The sequence below is a fragment of the Gorilla gorilla genome, chromosome 5, assembly GCF_029281585.2.
Source record: "Gorilla gorilla gorilla isolate KB3781 chromosome 5, NHGRI_mGorGor1-v2.1_pri, whole genome shotgun sequence".
In the NCBI taxonomy this organism is placed as follows: domain Eukaryota; kingdom Metazoa; phylum Chordata; class Mammalia; order Primates; family Hominidae; genus Gorilla; species Gorilla gorilla.
Genome location: NC_073229.2, coordinates 84533511 through 84546444, shown reverse-complemented (window position 1 = coordinate 84546444; position 12934 = coordinate 84533511). Strand labels below are relative to the sequence as shown.

Sequence of the window (12934 nt, the reverse complement as noted above, 5' to 3'; positions counted from 1 at the left end):
TAATTGCTTATTATGTTTAGAATACTCATTATCTAAAAATTTCCATATTATTATTATTATTTGTTAAGACAGTCCCTCTTTGTCGCATAGGCTGGAGTGCAGTGGCGCGATCTTTGCTCACTGCAACCTCTACCTCCCAGGCTCAAGCGATTCTTGTGTTTCAGCCTCCTTAGTAGCTGGGACTACGGGCGCATGACACCACACCCAGCAAATTTTTGTATTTTTAGTAGAGATGGGGTTTTGCTATGTTGCCCAGGCTGGTCTTGAACTGGCCCAGGCTGGTCTTGAACTCCTGGCCCCAAGTGATCTGCCCACCTCACTCCTGCTGGTATTACAGGAGTGAGCCACCACGCCTGACCCAAATTTCCATATTTTAAAATGCCTATGCATTTTGTTTTAAGGAGCATTCTTCATCTTGGGCTGAACACCCAATATTTCAGTGTAGGTTGGGAATACAGCAAGGTTAATTTAGCATGAAATACTTTAATTGCTACAGTTTAATTGTTTGTTTTAAATGGAAGGTAGTTATAAAGCCTCCGGAGTTTCAGAGCAGCCAAATGTATCAGTGATAGCACATTATCACTAATATATTTGCATATGTGGAACCAGTAATTTGTTTTTCCCATGCTTCATACTTAAAATCTACTTAATCTGTGTTTCTAAACTGTCAATCTTTATGCTTAGTTTTAAAGCCTAATTATATCTTGCAAAAGAATACTCAGGTATCACTTTAAAATTATAGCTGCTCAACATCAATGATGTGAGAGACTGATGGGTGTTTGGATGCAGACTTGATCATGATAACATTTACTTGGGCTAGAGTAATTGTACTCACTTTATGCATTTAAGTAGCACTTACATGGTGCTTACTGTCTGCCAGTAACTGTTAATAACTTGTTAATCCTCATAACAAGCCTATGAAGTGGGTCATATGTTATTGATGAGAAAGTCAAGTCATAAAGAGGATAAGATTGTTGCTAGGGCAAAGGCAGGATTGGAAGGGAGGTAGATGGACTTCAGTGTTTTGTGCTAACCCAAACTACACTCTGCTTCCTCTCCTAAAAGTTCTGACAGCAACTAACATTTATAATGTGTACTATTTGCCTGTCCATTCTATGTGCTATAGACATATTAATTTAATTTGTGGTAATAAGCCACCCAGCTTGAATCAAAAGTCTGCATTCTAGTTTCAATTCTGCAGTGGACTGATGGTGTGGTTTGGAGTAACTCATTGTACCACTTTGGGACTCAAGCTAACGAGTTGGTTAGATTAGATGATTTAGCTCCAAAGTTCTCTTCTAGCTCTACAGTTAGAATTTTCAAACCATCTTAAAAGTCTTGAAAAGAATGTTTTTTATATTTCTAATTTTAAATTGAGTATGCAGTCCAGATTTTTCATCTCCTACACTCTCATTCTTAAAAAAACCCCACACTTTTGTTTGCTTATTTAAGCAAGTTTTAAATTTGACAGAAATATGTACATTTCTTAGAGTTAGATGCCATTAAAAAGATATAAAGCCCTTTGGGCAAAAAACTCCCAGAATGAAACAAAACCCCTGAAAATAAAACCAAATTCACTTTTAATCATATAGAAGTTTAAATTTAGAAATTAACAGTTAGTTCAAGAAGCCCAAATATGTTTAATAATAGTCACCTACAGACAGGCTTTTATGGTCCCTTTTTTGCTGTGAACTTATGCAAATATGTTCTAATTTCCATAAGCAAAGGGATTTTCAGTAAGTATCTACATATGATATCGCTATATCCTTATGCAAATAATGTCAATTTTGACCTCGTCCTAACTGATAAATGATCTCTCAGGTTGTTTAGACACAATGTTCTTGGGAAGACGGTAAAGGCAGAATAAGAAAGGTAAGATATCCAACTCTAAGCCAGTGACATGATGAATATATAATGTTTTTGTTAATAATATTGACTAATTCACTAGTCTCCAGTCTCCTTTTGCTTCTCAGTCCATCATGATCTCATGAGTTAGAACCTATTTTTTTATTTTGCAGATTGCATGAGGGACAGCAGTCAAATTTTGACCCCACCTCAACTCTCTTCTAGAATGAAACACATTAGACAAGCCATGGCCAAAAATCGCCTCCAGTTTGTACGATTTGAAGCAACAGACCTCCACGGCGTGTCCAGGTCTAAGACTATCCCTGCACACTTTTTTCAAGTGAGTTTTACACACAGTTGTGACTAAATGTAATTTCATGACCATTAGCAAGCAAACAGTTCTTATTACTCTTTCTTATTTTCCTGTAATCTTATACAGCAATTCAAGCTGAAAATAAATAACTTATTTTGTTTCTTCCCTTGTTCCTCCCAAACACATTATTGCTCCCCAAGGAGCTAAACATGTACTCTCAGCTCTCAAACAGCAATTTCTTTACCCAATAGAAATACAAAACTGAGACTGGTAATTTTAGTCCTGCCTTGAATAATTTTGCTCTACAGAATTATTTTTTCTCCCTTACTGCAATTATGAAGATTATATTTTATTTGACATGAGAAAATTGCAACAGAAGACCCAAAAGCAAACATAAAAAGGAAAAAATGATTAAATAGAAAATATTTGCTAGATAAAAAATGTATTCCTTTCAGCTCCAAATTCTGATAAGAAAACATTCCATTGTTGTTGGATGACTTAATGAATATTATTAAATTCCCAAAAATGATGATATCAAGAAATATTGTGTTTTTGTTGTTTTGAGACTTCCTTAATTTTTTGTATCAGTTTTTGTCATGTGTTTATTTTGATGACTGAGTTGTTGTGTTAATTAAATATCAAATTTCTTAGCAAGGGACATCAGGTCGGTACTATTTAAGAAAGTGTGAAAGTTAAGCATCCTCTAGGTTTAACTGTTTAAAAATATTACACTTTTATCACATTAACATCAGATTCTAATTTTTAAATTTGCTTCATGTTGGGTAAAACTGGACATCTTCAAAAACTCTTTTTAAATAATTCTAACAGATTCAAACTTGTTTCTTAAGGAATTATTTGGACCTGCTTGCAGATATTGTTTCCTTGTCATTCAGGCAAGAATACATGTTGTTTAATTTTTATTAAAAATGAGGATTTTCTTGTGGACAAGCCCAGAATGTAATTCAAATGAGTCTCTTTCAATCATAAGGAAAAGTAACTGGCACTTTAAGTACTTGCCAGAGACCTCAATGTAAAACTGTTTGCTATTTAGTTTTTGTCAAATTTTAATCATTTATTTTACTAATGGCACCTAAAAGTCCACATATAGGGCATTACTCTAGTTTCTCAGTGGAATCCTTTTACAAAAATAAAACAGTATGCTGCTTATACTTGCTAAGGATTGATATAATTGACATAAAGAGAAAAATTCTGCATACTTTTTTTTATCCAACTGCTACTGAAAATATTTTTCATTATTTTGTTCAATATCCCACATACAAAAAACACTTTTTTTCCTTGAGTTTAGCTAGAGAAAAAGTTTGTTTATCATGAGAATTTTAATGTAACTCATTATACACCTTCTCAATGGCTATATTTATTCTTAGTCCCAGTTTCCTAATAACTAACTTCCCTATTTCATTACCTAGTTATTATTATTTTGTTCTCATTTAATGATCATAGAGTATCTATATTTTTTTAAGAAGCCACTTTAAATTTATTTTTGAAACTTGTGAAGGTATAAATAATGAGTATTAGCACAATGAATATTTGTAATTTAAGAGAAAATAATTTATTTTGGAAAATTTGCTGTGAATAGACATTAAAAATAGGTTTAAGAGGCCGGGCACAGTGGCTCATGCCTGTAATCCCAGCACTTTGGGACGCTGAGGCCGACGGATCACCTGAGGTCAGGAATTTGAGACCAGCCTGGCCAACAGGGTGAAACCCCATCTCTACTAAAAATACAAAAATTAGCTGGGCCTGGTGGCAGGGGCCTGTAATCCAGCTACTTGGGAAGCTGAGGCAGGAGGATCGCTTGAACCCGGAAGGCGGAGGTTGCAGTGAGCCGAGATCGCGCCATTGCACTCCAGCCTGGGCAAAAAGAGTGAAACTCCATCTCAAAAAATAAAAAAATAAAAAAAATTCATCTGTGCAAAGTAACCTAAATATCGTGTGTGTGTGTGTGTGTACCTTATTCCATCTCAAAAAAAAAAAAAGATTCATTTGTGCAAAGTAACCTAAACATTGCATGTGTGTGTGGTGTTTTAAGGTTTAAATCTTACAACCAACTTATATTATCTCTGTTCTATCAAAAGGGTTGATTTTTATTTAAATTATATGCAAATAATGTAGGCTTTTTCTATATTTGATCTAGCCAAATTATAATATATTGTTACAGGACTTGTAACTAATTCTTGGCTTATTTCAAAAGATGACCTTTACTATGGTCCAAGTTTCATTTGTGATAAGGATTTAAGTTATTCTGCAAAAATTTTATTGGGTCCATAGTGATCTATATTGAAGATGAAGTTGTTCCAGTGCTTTATATCTATAAACACTACTTAAGACAATATATTATCATGAATATATTAACATATATTCATATATTTCCCGTAACTAATAGAGTAGTCTGCATTCTCTATGTCCAAGAAAAGAATAAAGCAAATTACAGTGCCAGAAAAGAGTGTTCAAAAAAATACGAATTAAATAATCTAAAGAATAAAGTGTGACTTTTTACTATGGTTTGAGTTCATATAGGACTATTGGAGTGAAATGGCAACCAGCTGTTCTCTACTACTCACAGCCAAGTGCATACAAACACAGATTTAAATTGCAGGAACTCATAGAAGTCTCATGAATAAAATATATTATTTCTCATTTTAGATATGTAAAGAACTAATATACGGAATTTCAAACTAAAAAACTGACAAGCAGGGAAATGACATTATTGCTTATAGTGAAAATATGAATTAAAGGATTCCATGCTATAATATTCTAATATCCCACAGTATGCGTGTGTGTGTGTGTGTGTGTGCGCGTGTGTATAAAGTTTACATGTACAGGTCCCTGAGTGAGTTGGAAAATTAGGCAGGCACCAAATGGTGTTTGGCTCACTCAACTTTATTATTGGTTAAAGTGGAGTTGGATAAGTTCAGTCAAATAGCATTCGAAAATATGTGTAGAGATGGTGGAAAGTGGAGGCAGTGGTTCATGGGCAAATGCGGAAGAGTGAACCAGTAAATTACTTTGGCTAATACCAGCCCCTCTTTGATAGCCATGCTTCTTGGGGTCTGGAGGTAGCATAAGAAATAGTCTGGCTTCCTTCCACCATGTAAGGATACACAAGAAGAAGCCATATACGAACCAGAAAGCAGCCCTCACCAGACACCAAATCTGCTGTTGCCTTTATCTCGCACTTCTCAGTCTCCAGAACTAAAGAGGAATAAGTTTCTGTTGTTTATAAGGGGAAAAAAAGAGAAAGAAAGAGAAAGAAAGAAAAGGAAAGTGTCTGGCTTGCAGATTGTTAGAGTGTTTTATTAACCTCATGATCTTCACTGACTTCATGAGAACCAACCTTTTACACTCAGTGATTTTTCTCCATCTATTAACGTAACCTTCAACCTTGTTGATATATCTAATACATAATTTCCAGAAATTGTTTTATGTGTCTGTTCAACTTAATAACCTTATCGCTTCCCTGTTGCCTGGCACAGAGCAAAAGTTAAATAAATGACCAAATTCACTGAACCCTAGAGATAGATGGCTAGAAAGTACCTTAGCAGTCATCTAGTCTAACACTTGTTTTGCTGATGTGGAAGCTGAGGCACATAATCCAATGACTTGCCGAAATTCACAGAAGCAATTAACGAAAGAGCTAGGATGAGAAGGCAGATCTGTTGACACCCAGTTCATGCTGACTTGAAGGCTACAACATTTTGGAAGCTATAACTTTGGAGTTATAGGTCCACATTCACGGACAAAGGTTCTGGGACTCAGACAGTGAAGTTTTTAATTCTTAAATGGGTTGTAAAAGTGAATAAAGAGAGGAATGCAGCTGTCAGCGTCCTGGCTCCCCTGGTGTTAGGACAAATGTGCTGTGTGCCACAGTACTGACCATAGTCTGCAATTTGAGAAGGATTGAGAATTGTTTACTGTAGACTTTTGAGGGTCAGTTAACTCAGAATTACAATAAAATAAGCAAAAATAAAGCCTTATCTGAAGAATTAACAACTGTACTATAAAATAAAAAGTGCTTCAGGAAGCACTTTTGATGATGATAATTTCAAATAATTCCATAAGGCTTTACCTTTGTTTTTTGCTGTAACGGATTTTCTTTATCATTATACCTTTCATTTATAACTGCTATTTTCAGATCTAAGAGCATATAAGGCCTTCAAGGCTTAAAACAATGCATTGTTTATAAAGTTGCCTTTGGGGGTTTTATTTTAAAATGTTTAACATTTATCTGATATCAAGTTAATGTTAACCAACAAATGTTAAACATATATATATATATTTATTATATATATATATATATATTTTTTTTCATTAGCAAGGCTTTCCCCCCGCCCCCCGCCCCAACCCTTTTGTTTGTTTTCAAAACCTAATTTCTTCATTTTTTTCCTTCTTTAGGAGAAAGTGAGCCACGGTGTTTGCATGCCCCGAGGTTATCTTGAAGTGATACCAAATCCTAAGGACAATGAAATGAATCACATAAGAGCCACATGTTTTAATAGCGACATAGTCCTAATGCCAGAGTTATCAACCTTTAGAGTTTTGCCATGGGCTGACAGAACTGCAAGAGTGATATGTGATACCTTCACTGTGACTGGTGAGCCTCTTTTGACTTCCCCAAGGTACATTGCAAAGAGGCAGCTGAGCCAGCTGCAGGCCTCTGGCTTTTCCCTGCTTTCTGCTTTCATCTATGATTTTTGCATTTTTGGTGTGCCTGAAATTTTAAATTCAAAGATTATATCTTTTCCTGCTTCAACATTTTTAAATAACCATGATCAGCCCTTCATGCAGGAACTTGTTGATGGCTTGTATCACACTGGAGCCAATGTCGAGAGTTTTTCCTCCTCTACCAGGCCTGGTCAGATGGAAATCTCTTTCCTGCCTGAATTTGGCATTAGCTCAGCTGATAATGCATTTACCCTCAGAACAGGTGTCAAAGAAGTGGCGAGGAAATATAATTACATTGCCAGCTTCTTCATTGAGACTGGATTTTGTGATTCAGGGATTTTGTCTCATAGTCTCTGGGATGTCGATAGGACGAAAAACATGTTCTGCAGCACTTCTGGAACTGAGCAGCTCACGATCACTGGGAAAAAATGGTTGGCAGGACTCTTGAAGCACTCTGCTGCGCTCAGCTGCCTGATGGCGCCTTCTGTTAGCTGCCGAAAGCGTTATTCCAAGGACAGGAAAGACCTGAAGAAGAGTGTGCCTACAACATGGGGATACAATGACAATAGCTGTATATTTAATATCAAATGTCATGGAGAGAAAGGCACCCGGATAGAAAATAAACTAGGCTCAGCAACAGCAAACCCTTACTTGGTGCTGGCTGCAACTGTTGCTGCTGGCTTAGATGGACTTCATAGCAGTAATGAGGTCTTGGCTGGTCCAGATGAGAGCACAGACTTTTACCAAGTAGAACCTTCTGAGATCCCTTTAAAACTAGAAGATGCCCTTGTGGCACTGGAAGAAGATCAATGTCTGAGACAGGCTCTAGGAGAAACCTTTATTCGATATTTTGTTGCCATGAAGAAATATGAGTTGGAGAATGAAGAAATAGCTGCAGAGAGAAATAAATTCTTAGAGTATTTTATTTAGAATAGAGCTCACAACTACTCCTTTAGACATGTAATTGTTACTTAAAGCTAATCTACCAAAACAAAAAGACTGAACTTTTGTAATTAACAACAGCAACAATAACAAGATTACGAATGCTTTTGACTTTTTTTTTTTTTGTCCATGGAATATTTGAAAGATGAAGTAGGACTGCTGAGAAGATTCTGATAACAGAAACAAACAACAAAGTTGTGGTGAAGCTATAATATGCAAACTTACCAGATCTTGTCAGTTAGTCATTTCCTATGTGTATGTTGACCTGGATAAGAATATCCAATTTTGGGGGGCAATAAATATATTCGCACATTAAGAAAAAAAAGACTTAAGCATTAGAAAGCAAAATTTAAATGACTAAAAAAGAAAAGGAGAAGAAATTTTAATGGTACACATAGGTTATGATTTCCAGGGAGACAAATATACTAATATAGTCTCGCTAATCAAATAATATTGTGAATCCAGGTTGTATGCACCATTATGATCTTTCTAAACAAGTTAAATAAACTTTTGCCAAAATATAATGACAGGTAGGCAGTTTTCCCCTAAGTCTCTTCTCTTTTCACCCTTCTCCACTAGCTCCTGAAAAGCTTATGAACTTCAAGGTTTTAATGTCCTCAAGAAACAAAACCCTAAGGAATAGAATTGGAGCTGGTAACAACGAGGTCAGATTTTAAAAGTAGTTAAAGCCTTTCTTTTAACAATGCCTCATATACAAGTTCAATACACAAAGTATAGATAGAAAGATGTTTGTGTGTGAGGGTAGGTGGGCTCTGTCTACTCTGCTTCATTCTTTGAAACTAGATGTCCCTCTGAAACCTCTAGTGCTCTGTGGAGTGTGAGAACAACTGCCTGGCTAGCCAGGGCTATGTTTGGAGTTTAAGTTTGTTATTCAAATTACTGAATCTGCTGCTCACAGAGGTTGGTACCTCCCCAGAGAATATTACGTGTTCCAGGCCTTTGTTTGAATGAGATAATATTGTTAACTATCACAAAAGTTTAGCTTCTTTTGGGAAGAAGTCCAAAATCCACTTACTAGCAAATGAAACATTATTCTACTGCTTAGGATCAAACAGCAGATTTTATGTTCAATTAAAACTGACTGTGGTCTCAATTTAGATAGCAAACACACAAGCAGAGGATTAGAATTTGGCTCAGATCCTCTTATTAAAATTCATATTACTCAGTAGCTTAAATAGTGACAGTCAGTCTATCCTTCACTAATTACTCCCTTCTTTTCTCCTTTGAGCAGGAGAAGTGTGTTTGGATACATAAGAAGAAAGTTCCCAGCACTTTGGGAGGCCAAGGCAGGAGGATTGCTTGAGGCCAGGAGTTTGAGTCCAGCCTGGACCACATAGTGAGACCCCTGTTTCTACAGAAAAAAAAAAATGCCTCGCATGGTGGCACATGCCCGTAGTCCCAGCTACGTGGGAGGCTGAGAAGGGAGGATCGCTTGAGCCTGGGAGTTTGAGGCTGCAGTGAGCCATAATCACACCACTTCACTCCAGCTTGGTTGACAGAGTGAGACACTGTCTTAAAAAAAAGAAAAGAATAAAATTCATGGATGCATATGGGGTAGAGAGAAAGATAGTGTAGGGTAGCTGGGGGAAGGAAGGTAACCTGTCCTGAAACCTCCAGAATGAAATCCCACACATTACATCATGGGAGGGATAAGGAAGACTCTCATGCCAATTTTCTAGCTGTCTGCTAGAAAATTCCCCTCTGTTCATTTCCCCCTCTGTTCTCAGTAATAAAACCTCAATATGTTCTTTGAAAGCAATGAAAAATGAAATGATATTTCCGAGCCTTCATTAAGGTTGGATGTGGTCATGTTATTAGGTTCAGTGCAAAGAGGTGAAAGTAGAAGTGTTGCATGTAAGTTCTTTAGGACATTTTCTTTTCTTTTCTTGTATTTTTTTTTTTTCCGAGATGGAGTCTCACTTTGTCACCCAGGCTGAAGTGCAGTTGGGGGGGTCTTGGCTCACTGCAACCTCTGCCCCCTGGGTTCAAGCAATTCTCCTGCCTCAGCCTCCCAAGTAGCTGGGATCCCAGGTGCCTGCTACCATGCCTGGCCTTTTAGTAGAGATGGGGTTTCACCATATTGGCCAGTCTGGTCTTGAACTCCTGAACTCAGGTGATCAGCCTGCCTCGGCCTCCCAAAGTGCTAGGATTACAGGCATGAGCCACCATGCCCTACCACACTTCAGAACATTTTTTTAAATGACGGATGCTGTGTGCTCTGCCCTTTCTTTCTCTTGCTGCCTTCACCCTTCCTGCTGAGTGGCCTACAGATAATGTGGCTAGGATAATGTCCTTGGGAAGGGAGGTTTGCTTCACAGGGTACAGTAATAAGGTGGAACCTCTGCTTTGTAGAGCAGTTTGACTTGCCTACATCCAGATGTTTACCTGAGAGAGAACCAAACTTCTATCTTCTTTAAGCCACAATGATTTTGATTCTTTGTTAGTTGCAATGAAATTTATTTTCTCTTTTCCATGTGTGTGTTGTATGTGTGTTTGTGTGTGTGTGTGTGTGTGTGCATATGAGTGGGGAATTTGAGGGATTTGGGGATGAAAGAATAAAGGTATAAGAACCAGTGAAAGACCACTTCCTCAATATTCCCACTTCTAGAGAGGATAATCTGAGTTAATCAAAGGGATCCACACATGCAAAAAATGGGATTGGCTCTAACTCATCCCTATAAAGTGGCATATCCCTTTATAGTCCACGGGCCTTAATGAAACATGTCTAATGCATTGACTTCATTTTACCGTAATGAGCAAAGATGCTGTAAAAAGTCTGATAATCACAGTGTTTGAAGCCGTTTTTTCCCCTTTCGCATTATTAGCATAACTTAAAAACACAGTACTCAGGATGCCATGTGAAGGAATTATATAACTAGGAATATTATCTTCAGTATTAAGTGTACAGTAGTGAGTCAAAGAAAATATTCAGCCATAGATTACAAATCAGTTGATAATGTAAGTTGGTGTGGCAGTCTCCAAGATTTCAGTTAGGTGTGTGCTGATGTATATTCTTGTTCTTTAAGGCAACCCAAAAAGAGGCATTGGCCAGCAGAGTTCAGGGCAAAAGACAAATTGGGGTAGGTACATGTAAAAATCAGTTATCTATTTTTCTATTTCTTTCATCTGTTCATAGGCTTTCTATTGTTGAAGGGACTTTCTGCTGATGCTTCTACCTTCTTGGTCTGGGTTAAGAGGGTCAGACATTCATTCAGCAGCACTTATTGAGCACCATTTGTGTGCTAAGCCTTCAGCTGGGAGCCACCATACTAGGGGAGACCAAAACAAAGATGAGCAGACAATGAAGGAGTTTTGGATCTGTGTATCTTAAGCAGAACATAAATAATTTTTTTTTGTAGACCTAATGCTGAAAAAAACGATTTGGAAAGCTTCTTTATGGCTCGAAAAGGGTGTTTTATAAATAGCTTTACAAAAATTGCTTTCTTATTTTCATTTACTAAAATTGTTCTAATCAAAGCTTAGGGGAAAAATGTGATTACTGAATTTAAAGTTGGTAATTAAATGAGTATACATAAGAAATGTAAATTAAAAGTGATAATATTTTAAGACTAGAAATTAAAACATTAGTATTGTAGTAACAAGTTTCTATTTTCAAGGACATTCTATAATCTAAAATTTCATTTTACAGTGTTTGAATAACAACAACGCTTGAAATGATTATTTGAAGGCAATGAAAGATCAAAAAACTTTAATCTGAATAAAAATTGAAAGCATACAGTGAAGTCTGAGCTTATCAGTAAAACAGAACAGTCTATTGACATATCTCCAGTCACCTGTTTGACAAAATACGCTTACCAATATGTTTATGATATAGGTATGACTGGACAATACCTTTAACCTTGGGTTTTCTATGACAGGGGTAAGAATTTGTGTCTTTAAACATTACCTATGTGCACAGTGCCTTCCCTGTTAAAGCTCTTCTCATGCTGCCTATAATTAGGGGTTTACATGATACTTCCTAATTGCTAATTAGGATGTGACTTCTCAGAATAAAAGGTACAGATCTTACTTACATTTGCATTAATACTTCTTGTTCCTTGCATATGTTCTGGAATTCAATTAATGTTTAATCAATCAATCAATCAATGCATATATTATTAGCATAGTACAATACTATGCTTGTCCAGTATAAAACACACAAATTCACCTACCCAGAGAGAGGGAGGAATAGAGACAGTGGAGAAGTCCAACAGTTTGTGTTTTTTTATTGATCCTGTAATTTCTGCCATTAGAACTTCTTCAGGTTTTCTGCTTCTAGAAACTCCTGAGTAAACACCATTTGATTAGCTTGATGGGGATCAAAAGAACAACAACAATAAAAACAAAAAAAAGAGCAAGGTGAAGTTGTCATGCTTTTTAGCCATGTGGAACCTTTCAATAGCTCTCTTAGATTTGTGGAATCCCTCTTCTTTGGGCTCTTGTCTCAGAAAGTAGAAGTCAGAACCTCACCTTCCCAATTTCTCTTGCTGCCATTGAGAGGTGACAGCGTGCTGGCAGTCCTCACAGCCCTCGCTTGCTCTCGGAGCCTCCTCTGCCTGGGCTCCCACTTTGGCAGCACTTGAGGAGCCCTTCAGCCCGCCGCTGCACTGTGGGAGTCCCTTGCCGGGCTGGCCAAGGCCGGAGCCGGCTCCCTCAGCTTGCTGGGAGGTGTGGAGGGAGAGGCGCGGGCGGGAACCCGGGCTGCGCGCGGTGCTTGCGGGCCAGCGCGAGTTCCGGGTGGGAGTGGGCTCGGAGGACCCTGCACTCGGAGCGGCCGAGCGGCCGGGGTAGTGAGGGGCTTAGCACCTGGGCCAGCAGTTGCTGTGCTCAATTTCTTGCCTGGCCTTAGCTGCCTTGCCTCTGGACAGGGCTCCGGACCTGCAGCCTGCCATGCCCGAGCCTCCCCCTACTCCGTGGGCTCCTGTGTGGCCCCAGCCTCCCGGACGAGGGCTGCCCCCTGCTTCAAGGCGCCCAGTCCCATCGACCACCCAAGGGCTGAGGAGTGCCCGCTGGCAGCGCAGAACTGGCAGGCAGCTCCACCTGCAGCCCCTGGTGCAGGATCCGCTGGGTGAAACCAGCTGGGCTCCTGAGTCTGGTGGGGACGTGGAGAACCTTTATATCTAGCTAAGG

At 38.2% G+C, this 12934-nt stretch overlaps 1 protein-coding gene across 2 annotated transcripts in view; it reads left to right on the top strand.

Annotated features, from left to right (window-relative positions):
* The window catches only part of LGSN (lengsin, lens protein with glutamine synthetase domain), a 43970-nt gene extending 32133 nt beyond the window's left edge, over positions 1-11837 (top strand). The window contains exons 3-5 of one of the 2 annotated variants that reach the window (XM_019028953.3): positions 2019-2185; positions 6572-6770; positions 7192-11837. In XM_019028953.3, coding sequence (XP_018884498.1) covers positions 2019-2185; positions 6572-6770; positions 7192-7289 — 464 coding nt within the window. In that variant the 3' untranslated portion in view covers positions 7290-11837. Of the gene's footprint in view, positions 1-2018; positions 2186-6571 lie in introns of both variants that reach the window. The other variant, XM_004044249.4, reaches the window with a different exon arrangement.
* The last annotated feature ends 1097 nt before the right edge of the window (positions 11838-12934 follow it).